The sequence below is a fragment of the Thermobia domestica genome, unplaced genomic scaffold (assembly GCF_964235325.1).
Source record: "Thermobia domestica unplaced genomic scaffold, izTheDome1.hap1.1 HAP1_SCAFFOLD_262, whole genome shotgun sequence".
Taxonomy (NCBI): Eukaryota; Metazoa; Arthropoda; class Insecta; order Zygentoma; family Lepismatidae; genus Thermobia; species Thermobia domestica.
Genome location: NW_027655977.1, coordinates 5,228 through 31,879, shown reverse-complemented (window position 1 = coordinate 31,879; position 26,652 = coordinate 5,228). Strand labels below are relative to the sequence as shown.

Sequence of the window (26,652 nt, the reverse complement as noted above, 5' to 3'; positions counted from 1 at the left end):
TGTCAGTAATGTATGGTGTTCATAGGACAAAACACTCCAAATAATAAAAATTCATCTTAGACTGGAGAAATGGTTATCCTTCATTTTTCATTATCATTTGGGCATGAAACAAACGCCTGAGAGATATACAATGTGTTTGAAAAAGAACTCCCTAGTTTTAATGTGTCCTAGAATCTGTACAAAGTGACATACACTATTCTAGTTTGTGGTGTTTGATTCATCAACTCTCCAAGTTTGGCTCCTCTGCAGTTGGCAGGTCTGCTTGACCTTGAGACGGCACCAGTGCTGTTTTTTTTTTTTTTCCTTCTGTTTCCTTAGTTCAGTCCAGGCAGGCGTGCAGTGCAGAGCAACTCAGCAACAATATGTACTTCGCAACAGAAAGCGCAGTGTGTTATTTGGCTTGTGAAAACTGAGCCAGTTATAACAGTGCAACGTAATTTTAGACGTCAGTATGGTGGTGAACCACCTACAGCAAAAACTATCCGTCATTGGCTAAAGTCTTTCAAGGAAACCGGTAGTGTTTTAAAAGCAAAATCGCCAGGTAGACCGAGAACTTCTGAAGATGTTGTTGAACAGATCCGTGTTTCTTGCGTTCGGAGCCCGAAGAAGTCATTGGCCAGACGTAGTCTACAATTAGAAGTGCCTAAAGGTACTGCGTATTATGTTGTGTGTAAAAGACTTAAGTTGCGCGCCTACAAATTGCAACTGTTACATGGAATTAAACCTAGTTTGCTGCTGACTTTCTACATAGAATGATGATGATGTCAATTTTTTAAAAAAGATTCTCTTTTCTGATGAGGCTACATTTCATGTCAGTAGAACAGTTAATCGTCATAACTGCAGAATTTGGTGGGCAGAGCATCCACAGGACGTTATTCAGCATCAACGTGACTCCCCAAACTTAATGTCTGGTGCGGTTTGATGGAAGATTGTGTGATTGGTCCTTTCATTTTTGTAGAAAAAAACAATAAACGGGGACGTTTACTATGACATACTGACAGAGTACGTTTTTCCCCAAATGGACGAAATTGAGGCAGAAAAGAGGCTTATGTTTTTCCAACAAGATGGCGCCCCACCTCATTACAGTAACCATGTGCGTGCGGCTCTTGACACTTGCTTTCCAGGAAGGATAGGCAGGGCTGGCCCAATACCTTGGCCACCACGAAGCCCCACTGGACTTTTTCTTTTCGAGCCACATAAAAAATGTTATGTACACTGAAAAGATCAGAGACATCAATCATTTACGGGAAAGGATCGTCGCGGCGGTTGGGACAGTTACACCTGAAATGTTGGTGAATACGTAGCGAGAAGTGGAATATCGTCTCGACGTGTGCAGGGCCACAAATGGATCCCACGTTGAAGTCTACCAACATTAAACTAAACTTGAAGGAATTCTCTTTCATGATATGTACTCATTGATGTAAGTTTTCATTCATTTTCCAATTAAATTTATACTTAAAACTAGAGAGTTCTTTTTCAAACACCCTGCACTTCTATGTGGTGTTGGAATGTACAATTCGTAGGATATGATGCTTTACTTTTTTAAAATTTCAACACTTCCAGTGTACCTTTAAAAAATGTAATAAAGAAATGACCATGTTTTCTAAATATTCAATTAGAAGTGTACAAGCTACACAAAACTTGGAATCGACCAGTGAAAACGGCACGTTTCTAGCACTTGTGGTTTCCGAGATTTCATTGTCGAAAGGACTGGAGACAAACATATAAATTTTTCTTTGGAGACAAACATATAAACCTAACATTTTGCTTGCTCCCAGTCTACGTTTCACTGCGTCCACTTCCAAGTGAATGATTCCGTTGGAATCTTGGAAATACCAAACCCAAATTGTCCCTAACTTTCCTTTTCTTCTTGTCCGCTCCCCTTGTAATAAAAAGAGGAAGTTGATGGAAGGGGAGTGAGAAATCACACAAGTTCTTGCGAGGAACCATTGGAGAGAACGAATGTTAAAGAGGTTTAACAAGACTATCCATGGTTTGGATTGATTATTTTAACAAAAGAAACACTGACCAAAGCTTCAACACACACTGCATTTTAAACTGTAATGTGTAACAGTTTCGGATATCTAACATATCCTTCCTCAGACACTATACAACATAAATGAAGATACAGACATTGTATATTGTCATTCTTATGAAAAAGTCTATATTCTATTGGGTGAAGCCTTCAGCCAATCCCGTAGGTCCCCGTGTTCACTTTCCAACCAATCATGTTCCGCCATTTTTCGTCCTTATAAGGGCCTTTTACAATTTCATCTTGTCCACGCTATCCAAAATTTTCTGCCATAATTCATTAATAGGTAAGCCCTCTGTCCAGTTCATCAACTTCTCTCTTCCTACCTAATTTATCTAATCTGTTTCTTTTCACTTCCTTATTATCATTCTCTTCTCCATCTCCGTCTTATCCCAATTATTTCCGTAATTAGTCTCCTTAACATGTTTGTATATCGCATTGGTATCTTTCTTCCTCCTCACATCATCTTTATGTTGTTTCATCCTTTCTTTCATTCTCTTTCCCGTCTCTCCTACATATGACATATCGCACCATACCCTGTAGACGACTCCTTCCTCTTCATTAATCTTTTTGGTACTGCTTCTTTATTGATCTCAATAAATTTTCTTCACGCCTTCTATAAGTTCTGACTCCTCTTTTCTTCAATAACTTCTTCAGTTTTTCCATTTCTTCTCCCATACTTTCTATACCATGCCATTTTCCGCTCTCATCCTCCTCCTGTGTTCTTTTTTCCTCTCTAACTCCTTCCTGCTGTAACCGTTCTTCTCTAACTGTCTGTAGAATTTCTCTATGGTCTCCTTCCTTCCTCCCTCTTCGTCCTCCAGCATTTCTATTCTTCTTATCATATTGGTTATGAAATTCCTCTTCGTACTCCTATCCATGTTGCTCCTCTCGTGGCGGAACACCCCCGCTGAGCACTCTTTCTGGTACCACTGTGTAACCAGCCCCCCTCCTTGTTTTATTATGGTCATGTCTAAAAAGTTTATTCTTCCATTTTCTTCCAACTCCATGTCAAAGCTTATGCCTTTTTCTTTATCCTTCACACTATCCTTGAACTTCTCTAATTGTCTCCTAGTCCCTTTCCACAAGCCTAGGCAGTCACCACATACCTACAAAACATGACTAAGTTCTTACCCCCCTTCTTCTTTCACCTTTTTTTCCCATTTGTTCATAACTATTTCTGCCAGTACTGGGCTCAGCCTCGAACCTATACTCAACCTTCGTGTGCTTGTCTTATTTTCACCATTTTCTCCCCTATTATGCAATAACTGTTTTCCCATAGTCCCTTCAAAGCCTTAATTACCTTCTCTTTTGTCCATCCTTTGATACTAGTACTGCCCATCTCTTCCTCTATGACACTTATTATCGATTCTCTACTAAGGCTCGGGAACATAGCCTTAGCATCAAGACTGAACATAAGTGTCCTGCCTCCACTAAGACCTACTCTCCTTAACACTTCCTTGGCCTCTTCTGTGTTCTTCATGCTGCTCGATTCTTGTCCTTCTCTTATGCTTTCACAAATTTCCTTCAACTCCTTCTCTAGTGGCTCCCAGTAGTTCTCTCTACAGTCTAGTACGGGTCTAAGCTTGAGGTTAAGAGGTTGCTTGGTACACAGGAAATATATACGAAAAGAAATATAGATTAAAAATACACATATTTGAATCGTATAAACACGAACATTGTATTGCAAGTATTTTATATCACTTAAATTGCAAAAATACACTGCGCTTATTTATAAAGTTAGTCTGCGATTAATGGCAATATGCAATATATATATACAGGATATTTTAAAACAACACCAACAACGTTTGGGAGGTGATTCCTGACACTAAGATAAGACAAAAAGTATAGCCCAATCTGGGTGCACAAATACTTTCTTTCGGAGTTACAGGCTGCCGAAAACATGAAAAAATGAACTTTAAAAGTCCATAGCTCCAATACTATGGGACCTACCGTAGTCGAGTCAAGGCTTCACTTAGGAACTAGTACATGCCCTATCCAAATATCCAAGCTTCAAATCCTGCAGTACTTTCGCATCAATTTTTATAGAGGTAGTTAGTGAGTACTTCAAATTATACGCCTGTAGCCAAACTCCCTCTATAAAAATTGTTGTGTGAGTACCTTAGGATTCTGAAACACGTATTTTTGTATGGAGTATAGCGAAGGACAGAGTGGGGAAAACACCATACAATACCAAAAACAATTACATAGTGCACGATAGAACATAATCAATTTTTTCCTCAAAGGTCCAGATCTAAGGGTTTACTTGTCCTTACTAAAAATCCTTCTTTGTAACTAGATTCCGACGTTGCCGCTCCAACTCAGGTAGAACTGTATTCAACTTCCAGTATGGCCCATTACGGTTACCATAGTAGCATCGTACAGCGTTTGTTCCGTCTGGCATCCGTAGCTTTTACATTAATATAGGCCAATATTAGAGGGATTGAAGAACGTACATTTCGGTTGCTAGGCTTTGCAATCAGCCCATGTCATGTGACTATATGAAAGTTATTTTATTCTACTTTGTTCAGCTTAAAACATACATTACTTAAGATGTAAACTATGTCGGGAAGTATGTAAATGCTATCGAATAGAGCAACACTTCTCTACTCCCGATCCAAGCATTTGCATTATGTCTTCTCCACAAGAGACGTAAAGGCAATGCTCTAAATAGAAGAGGGGTAGTGTGCGGGGTATACTTCCTTAGATCTTCCACTTTGAGCACTGCGTAAAGGAATAGCAACACAGTTTAAAAACCGAGATATTCCTATTTCGAATATTTTCAGTGCGTAGCTGACGGTTGTTTTATTGCGCCATTGGTCAGGCACAGTCTCTCATGGACCGTAGCTCCAGGGAGTCAGTTTAGTACTTCTCTATATTTCCTACCTAATTTCCTCACTATTTCAATATGCAGAAATAAAAAAGGTCGCCTAGCATCTGAAATATTCAGCGGACTGTTACTCTTGAAAAATGGAGAAACTACATAAGACAAGTCGAGGACATTGAACAAAGTTATCATGTTTTCAAAAATGTTTTTGATGGAGACAAGGATCAATCGTCCTCAGAAAGTGAGGAACACGAAAACGAGGATATTTTTTAAATTCTTGAAGTGGTAAGTTTCATTTTTTTATTTTATCAATTTATGTGAGATTTTTTCAAAATAATATTCAATCAGGTCCGATATGGTGGTTTATGTAAGATCATAAACACGAAATAATAATAATGATAATAATAATGCTATTTACAAAAGACTAACATTAGTACATCACGCTGACTCCTAATAGTAAATCGCGTGCATGGTTATTGCAATGATATAATGCAATAATTTTTAGATTTGGGCATTTATATTTGTGTAACCGCAAGTTCGTTGGTCGGCTAACTAAAAAAGTGAATGCAAAGAATTAGAGCTCTTAAGTATGATTTTAACCTATAATTAATGCTTGAACTTTTCGGATAAACAGGTACCCGCCCGATACCCGTTGCATTTGGTTGACTCGACCGTTAAACCTGATAAATCTGTTTGACCCATTTAGCCTGTTTGGACATGTTTGCTTGCTATGACTTCGTACATGATAAATAGAACAATTTTGTGTTACGATAATAAAGTGAAACAACACACCATTTACAATAATGACAGACTAAGCTTGTTCTCCTAAAACGGGGTTATCAGGCCAACCTTATTCATAAGGTCAAACGGGCCAACCCGATTTATACGGGTAAAAATACAATATCGGTCCAAGATCGATTCTATTTTCCAAGCATTACTGAAAATACACAGCAGCCCGAAACGGCTCGGACGTAAAAACTATTACATTATTATTATTATTATTATTATTATTATTATTATTATTATTATTATTATTATTATTATTATTATTATTATTATTATTATTATTATTATATTGAGAGGAAAGAAAATTACTTCATTGAATGACCTGTGGTTATTCTTGTTTTATTTATCTGCTGATTGGTTTGAGTACGCAGAATAGTTCGTCTTCATTGTTTACCCTGGCGACAGGGAGAGCGACTAAGTTTTTATAATACCGGCAACATCCAACTGATTGACAAACCGCACGTGGCTGCTAATAACCTTTTGACAGTTTTACTGCTGATAAGAAAACTTGGTTTAGCTTTAGAAACAACTATAAGAATTTAATTTGTCTCTATAAGCTCCAAAAAGGTCAAACTTTCATAGAAGTTGGAGAAAAGGAAGGATATTATATATGTTGAAACATGAAATATTAATATAATTGCCTTCAATATCATTTCATCACAATACAAAGAATTACTATTAAAATGATTCAACAGATTTCAAAACATTGTATTTTCCAAATTATTACACATACATTAATGGTTGATCAGGGTGTCTACTAAAATTCCAAAATGAAATTTCGTTACTTTTTCGTGACCTTTCCCCCCCCCCCAAACCATAAAAATTAGTTACATTCTCAAGAGTGAATTTAGGTGCGAAGTGGATAGAGACGTGTTTTGCTTGCGATTTGGTAGCGTCTAAAGCCAACCATAGACATTTTTGGTGGTGAATTTTGACGTAATTATAAAACAAAATTTTCCAGTCTGTACTTATATTTGTACAGATAAAAAAATCGTGACCCAAAAGCTAAATTTTGTGACTTTTTCTTGACTTTCATGACCGTTTTCTGATTTCCTAACTTGTTCATGACTTTCGTGACCAATAGACAGCAGGGTTGTTTTGTTTAGAACAAATGATTAAAACGCATTTTAAACAATTGATTTTGTTTAAAATAAATTTTGTATACGTTTTAAGCATTTTGTTTTAAACACGAGTATTTTTTAAGGCTTGTTTTAAACATATGTTTATTTTTATTTTATTTTTGTAAAAAAATCTGCCAGAGAAATAAAATTGTCAAAAGTGCTCCCACTCAGAAGACTATTTTCTTTCCATGTAAATGTTTTGATTTCTCGTGGCTACAGCAGGTCAATGTGGTGATCTATAATTTATTTTCTCTTTTTTCCCCTTATTTTTAACGCATATTGTATTGTTTAAATGCTTCTCAGTTAACTTGCGAGAAAGTATCGTACTCAAAGGTTGGACTACTTGCAAAACTGATATTAAAAAATAAATAATTATCATGGAAACAAATTTTGTGTTGTATTCAGAAAACAAACAAAAGGTTATTTGTTAAATTGCGGTTCTGAAATTAAAATATCGCAGGCATTCGTTGATATAGTACATGTTGGTTGTCAGTCTCCGAACAACTTGGAATCATTTAACATAAGTTTTATGGGATAAAAGAGGACATCATTTGGAGCAAATTTATTAAAGTAACTCAAAGTCCATCAGGTAAGAAAACGACCATAGAAGCTCGTTGTAAAACCCGTAAGAAAGAAATAGTTGATTTAGTTCAAAGAATGAAGAATCATTATGAACAATGCAATGCTGTGAAAAACTGGAAACCCAAGCAAATGGTAAAAGTGTTGATCCGAAAATTCCTTCTGATGATTCTAACGTCAGTGATGTGGTTGAAATGCAACTGGAAACTTCACTTAAGAATTAATTTTATATCAACAATATTTTTTTCAATATATTATGAAAATTTTATTTCGTCTCTCTTCCCCACCTTAGTTCTAAATTTTCTTAAAAACTTTATACCTTGGCACAGCTTATATGAAGGGACTGGGCGAGAAGGCGCAAGGTATGGCAGTCGCCCGCGTTACTAACTAACCATTAAAGTGTAATACTTATTGTAACATCAGTGCCGAACGGCAGTGTCTGGGACAATTTGATCTCAAGTTGTTCGTCTGTCTGTATGTATAAACCACGCTACAGGGCGCAATTTTCGGTCTTTTAACATTTAATTTTGAGGATAGAGGCACGAGACGTCGGAATTTGCTGTATAGATTTTGACTTGATCCGACGTAAATTTCAAAATTAGTGGTTCGAATCCCACTTTAAACAAAAGCCCTGTCTCATATAGCCTTGCTACTGATCCAAGACTGTAATCAATCAAACTAAATAAACTAATTTTATGCGTTTCGAACAAACGTGGGTTGCAGGTTAAATTTGCCTTCAACACAGTTTTTATAAAATAGTTATCGATATGGGGCGTTCAGAGCACAAGGGATCCAAGTCCATTTTCAGAAAGGTTCACTTTTGCTTAGCAAACGTAGTATCTTCGTAGCCAAGGGTTCGAAATAAATTAAACAAAAACCAAGTGAAAAGGTGTGGACCAGAGTTTCATATGACAACCGCTAGACAAGGGCGTTGATGGAATGGGGGAGGAGGGCTAATTTCCTCCTCCTTGCTCATATTTAAGATATTAACACTATATTGTATACACTGCAGCATACAAGTCAAGCTCCGAATGCCATAATCAATGATGCATAATTACGTTAAATAAATGCAGGGTGTGTCTAAAAGAATACACCGATGGAAAACGTTATATTTTCACAACCACGAGTCCGAGATGAAAGAAAGAAAAACTACATGACAAGATGCAATCTAGAATTTTATGTAATTGCCCCTAGAGAGGGGCGTTCATTTAGAAGTCATCCGCCCCTTACACTGAATTTCAGATTTTGGGGGCAGTAATGCAGATTTAGAAACCTTTTGCGGAGCAAAGTCCAACATAAAAATTTGAAGTCCTTACACCGAATAAATAAAAAAAATTGATCATTTATAATCCATTGGCCGTAAGGAGCTATAGGCCTATATTGCTCTCTTATATATTTTTAGCCCAAGGATTCCAAAGGTGGCTCTACTTTCGAGTTTCGGGCCTGCTTAAAATTCTGGAAATTGGGCCTAAGCAACTTTCCAGTTTTAATAATCTGTATATTCTCCGTATTTATTCGATGTAAGGACCTCAAGCTTGTTCTGTTGGACTTTGCTTATCAAAAGATTTCAAAAACTGTCTTACTGGCCCCAAATCTGAAGTCCAGAGTGGGGATGGGGGCGGTTGCCCTCCTGTCTCACTGACGCCCCTGTCTAACGGCTGTCATATGAAACATCCCACGCCCTTTAGCATGGTTTTAGTTACATTTGTTTTGGACTCTTGACTGCAAAGACATTACGTTTTGAAATAGAATTCATTTGCTGAGCAAAACTGAACTTCATTGAAAATGGATTTGGATTCATTGTGCTCTGAACGTCCCAAATATTACCTTTCTTCAATAAATTATTGATTCAAAACAACCAATTACATAGGTTGCAGAAAATATTCTAAAGTTAGCACAACATGAAGTGTACTTCAAACATTACTTTTCGAAAATTTATTATTTTAAAATAATTTTATTAGCATCAGTGTTCTGCAATAGTAATCAAATTTTGCAACAAAAATCTGAACCCTCCTCCACGAAACGCGGGCTTAGTCCCTAAAGACATAACTAGAAAACTTTCAGAAGCGGTAACTCCGAAATGACTTGGTTTAGGGCTAAAAATAACCACACAACCGTATTTCTGGTAAAATTCTAGCCTTAAAAAATGTAACCGGATTCCCTTTGCATTTGAAATTGCAAATACCAAAGATGTCCGCCATGATGCTTGATAGCACCATCTGATGTGTCAGACCACTTCCAAGTTTCATAATTCTCCCTCAACCCGATCTCAATACACAAGGGTGGTGAGATCACCCTTGTGTATTGATCACTTTTAATTCACCATGTGTATTGATAGATTGTGTGAAATCTCTATAGTAGGTATATTTTAAAATCTACCTAAAAAGCTTATTACAACTAAGAAAGTACTTACGAGAGCCACTAGTAAGAAGTTGTAATAAAAGAGGTCGTGATATGAGAATTCCTTATCTATACTGGAATATTTTGTACCCAACACAGTGTAGACTTAACGAAAAATAAATTAAATGAAAAGATCGGTTGCAAGAAAAAAAGCCTTAATAAAAACGTTATTACAGGATTTTGAAATATTTTTAAAATCATGTTTTAAACTATTCAAAATGTTTAAAAAGTTTTTTTTTTCGTGTGTTTTGAAACATTTTGAACACCTTTTTCATGTTTTAAACACACGTTTTGTTCTTTTTTTTCTTTTTAAAAAAAAAACTTTTTTCCAATCCTGATAGACACCCTGTTGACATATGAAAAGAAACGAAAGCTTTTCAAGTTTTCATCATGACACACGAGGAGGCAGCAGGAGTAGTGAGGTTACAAAATGGAGAGAACGCAGAAACAGATTATGGCCGAAAAAGGATTTTTACATAAGAATGCAGTAACCTTTGTAGTAGGACAAAGATTGTTATCACTAATGTGATATTTAGTCAAAGTTCAAGTCTTCTGTGCCGTTTCGAAGACAGCTGTATGGACTCTTTTTCTTTATAGACTACAACGGGTAGTTATTGTTTTAGATATGTTGCAGTTCTGGTTCTTTCCAGAAGTGAATATCGACTCCAGAAACTTTTTCACCAACAAGACGCTTTCTATACCTCCGTCCTAGTACATCGATCTTCCTTGCTACCTAAATGATGAACTTCCTCATCGTTGGATAGGGTGTACTGTTGAGTATAACTTAGCTCTTTGCTAATGAACGCTATAGGATAATATCTATAATTAAATAACAGGCACTCACTTTGTATCCAAAAATAATTATTTCTTTTTTACATACGAGAAATTCGTAATTCTGGCCTTTGAGGCTTCCTGAATCACATTACCTCTTTCTTCTTATATATTCATCCCCAAAGAGAATTTTCATGAAATATTTGAAGATCTTTACAGGAATATACGAAAACCATTTAATTTGTAGTATTATTTATAGATACTAGCACTTCTTACTTACGAAAATCTGTCCTTGAATATTAATATTTTAAACTATGAATGACACTGGTAAGAGTTTAGGGAACTAGTTTACAAATGATTGAAAAGAATGCTCTTCATCCCAGCAACGCACGGTTCCACAGAGGGAAGAAATTATATAAAGAATAATTATTCATTATTGGATACAAGGTTGTTTTATAACCTATGTTCACATGACGAATCAGGTTTCTTCACCCAACGCTCTCCAACTTCCTTCAGGAGTACGTTAAGGACCACGAGTAAATACCTTCTTTGCCAACAACACTAGTAAAGCTCAGGGAATGTTACTGTGAAGACAGTTACATTAACAAGTGAATGCTCAAAATGTATGGTCTAGACTCGACTACCAGTTTCACGTGACCAACGGGGCAATACACAGAACATCCTTAGTGTTTAATTAACTCGGAAAGCTTTCGCTTCTTTTCATACATCAAACCTTTGTATATGTAATACTTTGAAAGGAATCTGATATATCACCTATAGTAAACCTGTACTAATGGTTTCCAAAATCAAACAGCTATCTATTGAATTGACGGAAAATGAAACCCCAGTTCCCGACTTCCCAGGTGTATGAGCATTTTATTTGGGCTCTACAAGTATTATTCCCTAACACTAGTACTGTAGGAAATGAAAACTCAAAATACTACAGTATCGGTTATTTATCCATCTCCTTACGTTTGGCCAGTGATAATTTCATTTTTTTTCCAGAGGGAAATTTCAATATACTAGGGGCGAAAAGTATTGAAAAATACTGGTAACAATCGTGCTCTTCGTCACTGGTTCCGGAGAGGAAACTCTCCCAGGCCACCCCTGAAATAATCACTGCGTTTGGCAGTTTTGAAAGTGATGTGTGTATATAGAAACAATATTATATTATCGAGCAAGTTTTATGTAAGATATACATACAATATTACTATACACGACCTGCTTATTTACTTCAGTATATGACATTCACAAAAATAGAAGACAAATAAACTAAATAAATTACCTTTCTCTACTTACAACAAAATGAAGAAAACATCGTAAGATAAAGTATGCAAGAAACCTTTATTTCATGTAGAAATGGAAACCTTTAAGCAATAGGCTGATCAAAATATCATTACAGATATTCATATACACATCATAACTTACCTTAAATGTAAAAGCACCGAACTCAGTTGGAATACAACGCCTGAATTTAGCTAGAAATTTTAATATGAAACTAGTAGTATGTGAAAGGCACTAAAAAAGCTATTCTTTATAAATAATCGAAAATTTCCATTGAAATAATTATCAGTTTGGTTTATCGCAGAATATTATTTGAATATTTTGAACAGAAATTTGAACAATTTGCCCACATATTCTTAAAGAAGATAAATTACAATATTTTACTTACATGTCAATAATAATTTTACTTATAGCTGAGACCTTATGAATTTTACTAATTTTGAAAAAGAAAAAGTATTCACATCTATTTAATATTCACTTTTACAAAATCAATTTTTCGTTCGAAGTAAGACTTCTTTCTTTCGTCTGCAACTGTCCATATAAATAGTTTCGATCTTAAAGTACCACCACTATCCCTTTCAAACACAAAAAAATATAGAAAAAAAAAAAAGAAAAGAACGTATACGACTATTGAAACCAATCAAAAAGTCTACTTGTCTCTCGTAATCCATACTTCAAGTTGCCACACAAGAAATGGATGAATGAAATGAAAATATCACAATCATGATTCACCAGATACTACTTTGAACATTCATAAAGTACACAGTTTTCTGTTCTTCATGGTCTTATTTCGCACTTATCATCATCTTGAGAAAACCGTGCTGCTACCTGTGGCCACTTTACCGGTTTTCTGTTGGATTATCTTGCCATAACCATCTCTTCCACCATCATAGTCTGTTCGATATTCATCGCGCACCTGAAATAAACACATTTACGAAAGGTTAATTATTTCTTTCCTTTAACAGCGAAGTTATTAACAATTGTTCCTCTTACAAATGAAAAGCTTTTTTTTTTTTTTTTTTTTTCGTACGATAGCCACGATTGATAGATTTAGAAAAATCTTGCACATAGGAACTTTACTTTCTTTTTCTCTTTTGGTTTTAATTGTTATAAATATATGTACGGAATATTTCTCTTTAGTTTTACCTCCTATGATTATGCCCTCTAGGGTAAAGGGGACGAAAGATTATTGAAAGTGAGTAATTATGAAAGTATTGCTGGAATGAGAATGTGGAAGGAAATTGGAGAATTTTGATAAAACTGATGGACCAGTTATTGTCCACCAGGAGCTCAGTGAACACTTTACCACTCACTCACCAAGCTCCCACATATATATTTGTAGTTATAAATACGCTTATTGGGAAAACAACGAAAATGGAATTTTCGCACAGGTTTGAAAGGAATTTGATTAATTTTCTACAGGCTTGCTATGCCAGAGAGAAGGAAACCGCGGTTCGTTAGCTTCCCTTATGGGAGATGCATACCTATTACCATGAGGAATGAAAAGAATTCGTTGGAAAGGCCCTGTACCCACCGAGACCTGCAGAATGTTAAACTTAAAGGGATAGATAATGTTAATTAATTTAGTTATGTAAAAATAATCTGGAACAATATTAGGATAAAATAACCAGATACGAAGATTTGATATTCTACAGCAATAAAATGGCTGACTGCTAATAATCGTTACTCCGAAGTTGTTATTAACCTAACAATTTGTAAGGCTTTTCATGAACTTTCATTGTTTAAATAAAAATTGTTTTTTTGTGGTTTTACAAATAATCTTAAGAAAACACAATCTTCTATTTATAGTTAATAAACTGTGCTCTTGAGTACACAGTTTAAAACTCAAAATCTTACCTTGTACTCCTAACTTCCATTTGTATTTAAGTCATTATCCTCACAATATTTCGAGCCTTTCTAGGATTATTCTCGGCAATAGCTTGTTTTCACAACAACTCAGGAGTGGTGATTAAAAATAGTGGTGCACCTTGGAACATTTGATGCAGTTTTTTCCATTTACAGGTTTTGAAGTGATATAATAATGTAATGAAAACTAGATTTCGGCTAGCATCACGTCTGCGCTTGAGGATGATTTCAGAGAGGATCGAAATATTGTGAGGATAACGACTTAAACATGAATGGAAGTTAAGAGTACTCCCTATTGGCATGGGGTGAAAATAAGATGTCTAAAATAACCTAGATTCCTGTGGAATCAATAGTTTCCAGACCCGTTACGCTGATTGGTGAAAGACGCGATGACATTTAAGCCCAAGTTAGGCAAGAAAGGGCATACTATCTGGTCCGAGAGTTGACAGGTGTAATGCACATGGCGTTGCTCATATATATCTTTTTCTTTTTCTTTTCTTTTTTTAAAGGCATATTGCATCGTCGCATCTTTTGTTATTACGATGGAAGCTAAAATAAAAAGCAAGCTGAAAAATTATTACTATTATTTTAAGAAACTTTTCTTTGAAGGATCAGTTGCTACAAGAAAAAATATGTATGTGTGTGTGTAAGAGAGAGAGGGAGAGAGATAGAGGGGAGAATATATGTGTATCTGTATAACTGTGGAACGCCTGGAGCAATTTCAACCAAACTTGGTACATATACGGTTTACAGTCTGGAAGAATATACTGTGAGGTAAGACAGCAGTAGCACTCCTAAAGGTGGGAGTGAGAAGAATGATATGTAAAAAAAAAAGTCGATAAGAATTTATATTAATGTCGAATTTATTGCTTACTGAGCGGCTGAAATGAATAGTGACACCCCGGATGTCCTTTAAGTCCAAGTTTAGCCCCATTGTTATGGGAGTGAGAATAGATGAAAATTAAAATGTTCAAACTGATAATTAAAATGTTCAAAGAAAAAGGTATAAGTCTAGAGGTGGAACTAGAAGACGATAAAATCAAATATTTGAATATAACAATAGAAGGGAAATTCAAAACAACGTGATACAGGAAAGAATGCTCAGTAAGTGCGTATTGTCACATAAGGTAGATAAAAGGACTAAAAGGAATTTTATTAGAAATATGGAAAAAGGATAGAAATGATAGACAGTGAAGATAGAGATGTTCCATAGTTTATTAGTGTAGAACGGATACAGTAGAGCAAAGTCTAAGAAAGAGAGCAAGAAAGAAGAAAAAAGGAAAAGAAAGAGAGAAGAAAAACAAGAAAAGAAAGCTTGGAACAGAAAGTATAGAAGAAGAAACAAGTCCTGAAGAAGCTATTAAAGAAAGTAGGAGTAAGAACATACACAAAAAGGGAGTAGGTAGGAGAATATTAGATTTATTGGAAAGGGAGAGAAGAGAAACAGATTTAAGTGAAGAAGGGATAGTATATAGACTTCGGTGCAAAGAATGCGAAATAAGTTATATACGAGAAACAAGGAAAAGTTAGAAGAAAGGATTAAAAAATATAAGGACTACGTTAGATTACAGAGGAATAATAACGCAGTATATAAGCATGTGAGAGAAACAGGACACAAAATAGACTGGGAAGAGAAGAAGCGTTATTTGGAAATGGAAAGAAACGGAATGGATATGAAGAGAAGAGAAAATTATGAACTGGAATAGTGGACTGAATATCCATGATTTGTGGAGAAAGATTTTGGTTAGAGCAGGAAAGATAACACGCAAGTGTTAAAGTATACGTGGAGAGGCACAGGTATCCAACTAAGTTAACATGTTTCATAATTAAAATCGAAATGTGTATACAATTAAATGTTGTTAAAAATGGAAAGGAAGGATCTCATTCGTTCTTACTAGTTAGAAATTACCTCCTCCCATCTTCTGAGATATATAAGCTGTGGCATTTAGATTTTATGATACATTTCCGAAACTGTAACACTATTTTTTATTAAAAGTGATTTGCCTTGGTCAGATTTTACTTTAATTTATGACAAAGGCGTTCCAAAGCTAGAATAAACGGTATATTTATCACATATGTATCCACAATTAGAAATGGAATGAAAAAACCGAAGAAAGAAAGAAAAAAAAAGTAAGGGACATTACTCATTTTGTGTTCAAAATGATATAATACCCTCATGTGCAACATATATATTTTTTAGGGTCTGAAAGTGATGGGAACATTGTAAAATAATAATTTTTTCACAGTTTTTGACCATTTTAGGACCCTCAATATCAAAACTTTGAATCCAACTTTATATTTAAAAAGAGTACTTTGAAACGTTCCTTGTCACATATTTTAAGGTACCGAACCTCGTTTTGCAATTTTTCCCAAGTTTGCCGGTTATTTATTATAATGCTTCTTTAACAGATGAATTTGATATCTATTTTATATACAATTGAAGTTGTGCTTTTCCAATTTGAAATTTGGATGCATTTAATATAAATTCAAGAATTACGAAGTTAAAGCTTTAATGTACAAAAATAAAGTATAAGAGTTGAAAAATGAAAACAAAAGCACATTCAAGAGAAAACGATATTTGCATTAGAGCTATATCAATGTGTTTTCATATTACATACACACATTATATATATTATTTATTATACATATTCATTTATTTTAACATACAAAGCAATAAAGTACACATAAATATCGTCTGATAATGGGGACAAATCAAAAACCAAACACCACATAATTTGCGATAATTCATTCAATCTTTGTCGCTGTCTTTGTTGATTGGAAAATTTTCAACTTTAGAGCCTGTTTTAAATAAATTAGTGACGAAAGAGAAAGGAAAATCGTGAACTCTGGCACAGAAACGTTCGAAGTTTTGACCTTGAGGGTCCTAAAATGAGTTACAAGACTGTGGAAAAACTCTTTTTCATTTGTATTTTTATTTTTATTATATATATTTTTTTTGACAATGCTGCCATCACTTTCAGACCAAGTGATATGCGTTACACCTAAAAGTATTACAACTTTTTGAACAAAAAATCAACGATGGGTCCGCTTCAGTTATTTTATTTTTTAAAAGAGTTTTTGAAATTTTCAACACAAAAAAAATAAAGGAAAATTTTAAAAAATTCGATTTTTTTGAAAAAATGTTCACATTTACACCTAAATACAAATCTACAATGAGTGAAACTTAAATTATTTGGATCACCCCCACTAGAATTATAAAATATTAAATTTTGAGCAAGTATGATACGATAATTCGGTAAGGGGTGGGAGTAGGTAGTCGAAGTATTTTTAGGGTGGTTTTAGATCAAAACTAACATTTTGAGTCAATAACGACCCAATTTCGATCAAGGGCCGATTCACTATCTTACTAGGAAAGATCTTTTATACAATAAAGATATGTGAAACACTTGAACTGGTTAATTTTTGTTGAAATTTGTGATGATGGCATTCCAATATTTATTTAAGTTTCCATTTTCGGGATTTAATACTGGATTTTTCGTCATAATGAAACATTCCTTTCAGTAAGTGTTTTAGCCATTCGTAGAACCTTGAAATCCTGTGTTGTATGTTTAGTTTTCTGCAAATGCTTCGATAGTCCAGAAATAGCCTCTTTCTCCTCACGGGACCCCCTTAAGAGCTCTTTTAATCTTCTATTAAATGTTTCTGGAAATTAAATTTTGGTCTGGAATTTGTTGTCAATTCTACAAAAATTAAAAATCCAAGAAGATAATGATTTTATTTTCTTTCCTTTCCAATGTAAATTTAATTTTCGAATCTCTCAGTTTTGGCTGTCTTCGCTTATGTAAACACTAACTATTAAAATATATTTTATTCAATTCACTTAGTACAGTATCGACAATGAACGAGTGTACACTGGCGCATTACTTCAATATAGTAGATCTCTACACCTGACATGATTCTTTGAGATTTTAATTTACTAGCGGTATACCATTCCGGCTTATATCCGTACAATTCGGTCAACAAATGTCCATATGAATCGAGTATGACTCGAAATATAATTGGTATGAGAAAAGTTAAATGTCAAGCATTATTTAACATACAACAACAGAAAATTAAAATGAAAAAGAACGGATTACCAAAAATATGAACTCGAGTTTATCCTGGTATAGTCCATCCAGATATCTGAGTGATGCTACAATTGTTGAAATACAGAAGTTCATTTTTTAACAATTTCTTCAAGAATACAATGTCCCTTGTTACTGCCTTCTACATTTGTTATTGTAATTTTTTTAAAAGCTTTATTGTAACTTTTTTTTTTTTTTAAAAAAAAAAAAAAAGCTTTAGTTCTCAAGTTGACCAACATTCAAACCATTATAATCAAACCACATGGAAATAATTTTGAACACATTTCACATTACCATCAAAAGAATATGGATAAACACCAGAGTAAGTATACATTCAGAGAAAGATAAAAAATTTAGAAGATTTTTCTAAATTAGTATACAAAACTAGTGTATGGAGGAGGTATATGTTATTAGCAATTGCTTAGCAATGCCTCAAAATTGCTTAGCAATGTATTACATTCTAATACTAAAATGTAATAAGATAATAATTGTGTGATTACTGTTAGAATTTTAGTGGTATTTATCGATCATCCGATTAGTCACGATACTTCAGGTTAGCTTTTATATGTATTTAGGGCAGAGACGTAAGCAAGAGCTTGGTCCTGGGGGTTCGAACCCCCCTCCCTCGAAATTTCGACTTTTGTGTAGATTTAGCCTAATTTTAGGGGCAATTATAGGAATTTTAATATAAAATACCCTCATAAATTTGTACCAATCCCGAAATAAATTCCTGCGTACTCGACTGATTTAGGGCTATTACAATTTGATGATTTTATAGTTTTGACGTATGATGGCTGATTAATAAGCCAGAAATAAATAAAAACCATATTTTGAGATCATCTTCCATTCACCAAATCTGCGTCTTCTGCTTCTTGTTTCATGTAAACTCATGTCCAAAATTATTGTCGCATGTCTATAAACATGTTGTTGTAGGAATATAATTTGATAACGAATTTACCCGGTATTTCTTATAATGTTAGTATGTGTATAATCGGTAAAGACATTTATGTGGTAAATTTCATGCAAAAAGAGCAGTAAATAAGAACAATAAAACGAAAATAAAACTTTCTTGTCCATTTAGCAACATTTTGTTTTACTCATTGTAATTTTCGTATTTGTAATCCTTTTCCTATGAAATTTACTACAAATATACATTACCTGATTATACATATCATATATTAAAAATATCCTGCAAAATCATTATCAATTTATATCCTTATAAGAACAGTTATAGATATGCGACAATCATTTTGGACATGAGTGTACCTAAGGCCAGTTAAGGGCATGAGCTACGAACATTTGAAAGTAATTCTAAGAAATCTGCATTTTCCTAAAAGCTAGGTCCGATACTACCAGCCGTCTTACCTTGGAGAATGGGCTTGGTAACTAAAAGGTTAAAGAAAATACTATCAGAGTTAAAATCTTTATTCAGCTATATTATGATGACCAGTTATACTCTTCCTGTTACACATGGAGTTAAGAAAGGAAACAATTCTATATTTGTTCTCGGAACAGAAGCGGTCCGCGTACCGCCATTTTGTCATCATTGCTTTAGACGATAGCTTCGCCTTCCACCCAAGGCGTTATTAAGTTACCAGCAACTTCTGCGTTACTAAAGAATTCTATAGGGTTCAAAATTTCAATGTTACTTTCAATTTGCTAAATAAACGCACAAAATAATGTGAAGACTTGGAATATTCCGGTTAACAACGGAAGTTGGTGTCAGACAAGCGGCCTCTTCTAAAATTGCGGCAAGCAACAGTGGCGGATTTAGCCAGAGTCGGGAACCCAGGTCCCCCCAGATTTCTGAATGACAAAAATAATTTAAGCTATTACTGTATTTATAAAATTTTATAGTAAATTCATGATATATGCCTATCACAGTGTGGATTCTGGCTGACCCCCCACGTTTTACTTTCTAGATCCACCACTAGCAAGCAATCACTCTTTTTGTTAAAATTTTCAATGATATTTGCGCTTAAGCACACGTCAATTACTGTGCTAAGTATGATAATGTTATTCTTAAGATAATGAGTTGTTTGTGAATTATTGACACCCTGTTCTTATAAATCCTGTAGAACAAATCTAAAGGCATCAGATCACATAAAGAATCTTAAAGAATTAAAAAATTATTACTTCTGCCACAACAACTGACGTGCGCTTAAACGCAAATGTCATCCAAAACTTTAACAAAGGACTAATTGCCTGCCCCACTTCCAGACGGAGTGACTTATCTGAACATCAACTTTCACTGTTAATCGGAACATGTGTTCTTTTCTTTCCAATATTCAAGTTATCACTTTTGCTTCCATTCTTTAGGGCGTTTATTTAGCAAATTACAAATAATACTTAACTTTGAACACCCTTTACTAATTTGTAAATCAACTCGCAACACATTACGGAAAAAAAAATCAGCAGCTACATTTTCCTTATTTATATAAAAAAGTTTTAATTTCTTATTACAAATCACATATCCATACATCAAACTTACTTGTCCTCCAGTCTTGCCTCTTCCGTACTGGCGTCCTTCTACAAACCCTGCTTCCCAATCCGTTCGAATGATTCTATCATCCAGTCTTGTTCCATTGATATATCTCATAGAATTTTCTGCATCGTGACGAACATAATATCTGGCATTCAAGTTAAGGACGAATATACTCTGTTACACTCAATAAAGACGATCAAGTGACGCGTACATTTATGAATGAATTACGAGATGGATAACTACCGTTACCCGTGAAGATTTTAACGGACTGACTCAATTAACGAATTCGGCCGAGGTGATAGCCACTATTAAAGTCACAATTAGCCATGAAGATAATGGATTGAATTCATTAACAAGTTCGGCCGAGACGGTAGCCACTATTTGCCACCGTTAATCATGAAGATAACGGATTGACTTCATTAACGAGTTTGATCGACATGATAGCCACTATTAAAGTCACCATTAGCTATGAGGATAACGGATTGACTTCATTAACGAGTTTGGCCGAGATAACAGTCAATATTAAAGCCACTCTTACCCATGCAGACTTTAACGGATTGACTACATTAACGAACTCGGAAGAGAGAATCGCTATACCTATCTTCTAAAAAATAAAATAGAATAAACAATCCGCTTTTGTTCAAGAGTTGTTATGTGTAGTAACGCACGAACGTACAACCTTATAAGGCGTGCTCACATGATCATAATAAGGATTATAGGTTTACAGGTCTACATATAAAGTGAATTCTATTATTAGTACAAATTCGCGTGGGCAGGGATCAAACCAGGACTCATCGCACCAGAGATGAACATTCTACCACTGAGCCACCGCGCCTCCCTCTCAATTGATTCTGTAAAAATCATCCGCATACATACCCAATAACATATATATACATACATACATAGGAGTGTAATTTGAAACTGCTATAAAAAGTAACAGTGAATTTGATATGAGTTTATTTTAATTTAGCGCCCCTTTCAGCAGTGAGGCTATATGAGATGTGGACCTACAGCTTAACGTGGGATCCGGAGATCACATGAGCTTCTACCAGGAATCGAATCAGGGTCTCCCACGAAGTAATAGTGAAAAGTTAACTAGCTTCGTTTATGGTATGTTTATTTCCTTCCTTCTAAAATAGAAACACGTTAATATTTTCATGATGCATCAAAACAAACATGTATTCAATCATTTCTAAACAAAATAGTCATTCATTTGACCATTGATTTCCAGCACCAAGACGTAGACCGACTGCTAACGTAGACTAAATCACGCGTGTTCCTATCGAGAATCGAACCCTAGTATTCCATGCTGAAGACGCGTTTGCAAACCATATAGGCACAAGGAAGCTTTAAAATATACTTGAAGCTCCGCAAGTCTACCAGGGATCGAATTTGCTGACTCCCGTGAGTATTGTCCACCTTAAACCTACTCTACATGACTTGGCAATTGACTATTCTCTATTTATTTTATAATTTCGAATCACAAGTACACAACGCTTACATAATCTATGGCTTTGCACGTTTGCTTTCACTCGTGGTGATTCAAGTTAAAATACAGTTCAAGAAATAATTTGAATATGAGCGTCGCAAACAAACTGTTTCGAAATTCTACTGTGGATTCGTCTCGTCTTTGATACACATGAGTTATCCTTTTGTGTGTGCGCGAGAAACGAAACTATTGTATTCATCCTACTTCACTCGAGTTGAGTACGTCAGCATAGACAGAGCTTACGCTCTGCCTTATTTCCTCTTCTCCCGCGGTCTCTCTGCCCACCGAAAGTTTTTTCTTTCCATCACGAAAAAATGTGAGATTACCTTTGTACTAAGGGCAAACGTTTAAAGGGCTGCTCTGTGAGTCTAATAATTGGTAGAAAGTGCAAGCCAGAACATGTGAACCGGGAGTAGTATTCATCGTGACTTATGTTGCAGATCTTTCATAGACGTCAATCAGGATTGCAAACTCATAATAAAATAAGTATTTTTTCCTTTGGTCGTTCCTCATTGGTATAAGGAATAAATATCCGTATTTTAAAATTATTTTTCTTCGTATTTATTGGGACGGTACGTGACTTTGTGAGTACGCTATAAAGCCGCCCCTGTAAAACACACATACAAAAAATAAAAGTTTAAAAAATCAGCAATAAAAGAAAACATAACACTCACAGATACAAAAACTAAAAGTTTAAAAAAAATCACAAATAAAATAAAATAGATCATTCATAGTGAAAAATGACCACTGCGGACTCTGAACTATCCATTCCACGAATGGTTTGTAGATTCGTGGCATATAACTGATAAGCGTAAGGTTCAACAAAACTTTTAGCCAAAAGAGTAGTAGTATCTGATACCTTGGAATTAATTATACTTTAAGTATGAACTAAAATTTCGTTACATGTTTCAGAGAACTAAAGTCATAGGGGAAGCATAATCCAAAAATTATTTCCACTGGATTTATAGATATTTAAATTTGAGGAGAAACCCACTTTTCTTCAATTATCAGGGTTTCTGTTTCTTATTATCCATATTTCTATTTATATTAAAATTTCAACTCAGAACGACGCTATATTTGGCGGAACTGATGCCTGAAGTGAAATCCAAACCAGTACTTGGTCTCTCATCCCGGACTTGGTGTCTACATTAAGAATCAAATTCAGGACCATCCACAAAGAAGGGATGCTCGTTAGCAACTTATCACGAATGTTAGCAACTTATATGTTTCTATTTCAAATATATTGACACGAAACAGCTTCTCAGCTTAACACAATACAAACCCATCTTAGTTATGTCATATTTTAATTTCTGGTGCAAACTACTGCGACGCTACTGAAAGGTCTGAGTGGGCGGTAAATCCGAACTACCGTATCGATATTACCGTAATACGGTTTTACCCTTTGTCTTTGGATTTATTGACCTATAATAATAAAAGATGTTCCAAAAGCTGGTAAGTTAGATTGCAATTTAGAGTCCCTTTCAGCACCGAGGCTATATGAGGCGTGGACCTGCAGCTTAACGTGGGATCGGAACATGAACTCCTATTGGAAATCAAACTTTGATCTCCCGCGCCTCAGACGGGTACTAACCATGTAGACATGTAGGAGCAACACTGAGTGCTCAATGAATTGAGATCACCTACCTAATACTTTATTGAACTACCTTTTTGCTCAGAGAACGGCCTGGAATGGGCTTGGCATGGATTCTGGTAGTTGCTGACATGTTTCCACGGAGATCTGACACCATATATTACTGATGGCATCACACAATGAGCTCACAGTTGTCGGTGCAGAAGTCATGGAGCGAAGAGTTCGTTTCACAACATATCGTGAATGTTCTATACGATTAAGATCCGGTGAGTTAGGGGGCAAATTTATATGCTGCAGCTCAATGGAATGTTCCTTAAGCACGGATCTTAATCGTATAGAACATTCACGATATGTTGTGAAACGAACTCTTCGCACCATGACTTCTGCACTGACAACTATGAGCTCATTGTGTGATGCCATCAGTAATATATAGTGTCAGATCTCCGTGGAAACATGTCAGCAACTACCAGAATCCATGCCAAGCCGATTCCAGGCCGTTCTCTGAGCAAAAAGGTAGTTCAATAAAGTATTAGGTAGGTGATGGCAATTCAGTGAGCACTCAGTGTTGCTCCTACATGTTTACATAATAAGTACCCGCCTGAGGCGCGGGAGACCAAAGTTTGATTTCCAATAGGAGTTCATGTTCCGATCCCACGTTAAGCTGTAGTGCACGTCTCATATAGCCTCGGTGCTGAAAGAGACTAAATTGCAATCCAACCTACCAGCGTTTCGGAACATCTTTTATTATTATAGGTCAATAAATCCAAATACAAAGGGTAAAACCGTATTACGGTAATGCCGATACGGTAGTTCGGATTTACCGCCCACTCAGACTTTAGTAGCGTCACAGTAGTTTGTACCAGAAATTAAAATAGAACATAAGATGGGTTTGTATTGTGTTAAGCTGAGAAGCTCTTTCGTGTCAATATATTTGAAATAGAAACATAGCTATTCGTGATAAGTTGCTAACGAGCATCCCTTCTTTGTGGGTGCTCCTGAATTTGATTCTCAATGTGGACACCAAGTCCGGGATGAGAGCCCGAGTACTGGTTTGGATTTCACTTCAAGCATCGGTTCCGCCGTATATAGCGTCGCTCTGAGTTGAAACTTTAATATAAATAGAAATGTGGATAATAAGAAACAGAAACCTTGATAATTGAGGAAAAGTAGGTTTCTCCTCAAATTTAAATATCTATAAATCCAGTGGAAATAATTTTTGGATATGCTTCCCCTATGACTTTAGTTCTCTGAAACATGTAACGAAATTTTAGTTCATACTTAAAGTATAATGAATTCCAAGGTATCATATACTACTACTCTTTCGGCTAAAAGTTTTATTGAACCTTACGTTTATCAAGATCAATTCTATTTTCCAAGCCTTACCGAAAATGCACAGCAGCCCGAAACGGCTCGGACGTAAAAACTTTATTATTATTATATTAATAGTGTGACGCTGGGTCCAAAAATATGGTTACATTGCTCTTTATTGAAGGAATTGAAAATATTATTTTGGATTAATATGTATTTTGACATTTTTCTCTTGGTTTGTCATAAGCTAGCAACAGAGAAAGGAAATTCGTAAAACTTCTGAAGGTGACTAATGTTGCTTTACTGCGCAATTTTCGTAGGAAGGTTACTTGTTGAAGGTTATACATAGTCATCATACAGGATACATAATCATGACTGACAACGTGACACCGCATTAATGTGCGGATATTGGGCAAATAGTTAAGGATCTATGGATAAGTCTAGAAATCATGCTATTGAATTCTTCCGGTGTGACTGTTCACGCAGTCCACGTGTGTACATGTGTATCATCCATCGTATCCTGGGTGCGGCAGTCGCTAAGAACCAATCAGAATGCAAAAGAGCAATAAGTTTCCATATTTATGAATCTGACGCAAAAGGATGAACTGACTGATACGAGGTTTGGGTGTGTCCCTCGAAAATAATATAAAAGGACCTCAAGGTCTGACAGTATATGGCGGGGTGGACCAAAATAACAAATGATATCTTCTAAAAAAAACTTTGCAACATTCTTTACTGTTATGGTTTTTAAGGGACGTGCTACTACATAGTTTGAAAACATATCGGCAATAGCGATGACATAACCATTAGAGGAGGGCAGTGGGCCAAACACTTCCAAGTTTAAGGTATGAAAACGAGCTATTGGTTTGATAGGTTCATGCAAACCTAATGGTTTAGTGGCTGGGTCTTTGCGTTTTTGACATTCGCTGCAAGTCCTCATATAATTTTTGATATCAGTGCCCATTCGAGGCCAAAAAAATCGTTCATTGACACGAGAAAACACTTTACGCTCTCCAAGATGTCCGCCTTCTAGACATGATGTATGGGTAGCATATAAAACTTCAGGGACCATACATCGTGGAACATTGTTTTAAATCGTTATTGGCTTTACGATATAACACTTCGTCTACTAATACATAAGGACGAGCCTCATTATTAGTAGGATCAGATTTTACTAACTCGCGTATTCTACCAAAATATTCTTCTTTCTGTGCCTTGATTACATCAGTCGCGTCAATTTTCATTGTATTTATACAAAGTCCCTCTTCTCAATTTGCGTTTTCTTCCTCACTTAAGGTCTGCGTGGGATACCTGGACATGCAATCACTATGTCTATTAGAGGGGTTGCCTTTTATCGCTTTTATTGAAAAGTTGTAAGATTGAAGCCTGATTAACCAACGAAGATATTTTCCTTTTAGATTTTTCATGTTTCTCAAATAACAAAGACAACAGCTGTCTGTGAACGCTGTGAATTGAGGCAGTCCTATTAGATATTCATGGAAATGTAATACAGCTTGTACCAATGCTATGGTCTCTTTTTCTGGGATCGTTAAGGACTTACCTTCCTGGTCTGAGATTTTTCTGCTATAATAAGCAATCGGTCTTTTTTCTCCTTTCTTGATTTGCATTAATACTGCGCCAATTCCGTATTCACATGCATCTACGTACAACTCGGTAGCGTCTGTTTCCGGATCAAAGATGGCTAATACAGGGGCAGTGACCAATTTCTCCTTTAAGGTATTAAAGGCTTGACGTTCTTTATCTCCAAATTGAAAGATTACATCAGGCTTAGTCAAATCTATTAAAGGCTTCGCGATAGCTGAAAAGTTCTTAATAAATCTTTGATTATAACTAGCCATTCCAACAAAGCTACGTACATCACGAACTGTTTTTGGTTCAGGAAAGTTAGTGATAGCCTCGATTCGTTTAGGATCTATCTTAACCCCATCGCGTCCTACGACGAATCCTAGAATTGGTAGTTCGGCATACATGAAGTGAGATTTTGAGGGATTTAATTTTAGATTGGCT

At 35.4% G+C, this 26,652-nt stretch overlaps 1 protein-coding gene across 1 annotated transcript; it reads right to left on the bottom strand.

Moving 5' to 3' along the window:
- Positions 1 to 11,841: 11,841 nt before the first annotated feature.
- LOC145676645 (nuclear cap-binding protein subunit 2-like) lies at positions 11,842 to 20,412 on the bottom strand. The gene is made up of 2 exons (XM_081747483.1): positions 20,243 to 20,412; positions 11,842 to 12,716 (listed from the first exon to the last, which is right to left on the bottom strand). The coding sequence occupies exons 1-2, from the start codon at positions 20,348 to 20,350 to the stop codon at positions 12,603 to 12,605; spliced, it is 222 nt and encodes a 73-aa protein (XP_081603609.1). The 5' UTR covers positions 20,351 to 20,412; the 3' UTR covers positions 11,842 to 12,602.
- Positions 20,413 to 26,652: the final 6,240 nt, after the last annotated feature.

What these genes read in the sequence shown, in the direction of transcription:
- LOC145676645 (XM_081747483.1), bottom strand. Translation starts at nt 20,350, where the DNA reads ATGAGATATATCAATGGAACAAGACTGGATGATAGAATCATTCGAACG. An exon ending in GAGGCAAGACTGGAGGACAA is followed by an intron (nt 12,717 to 20,242) that starts GTAAGTTTGATG and finishes TGTTTATTTCAG; the next exon opens with GTGCGCGATGAATATCGAAC.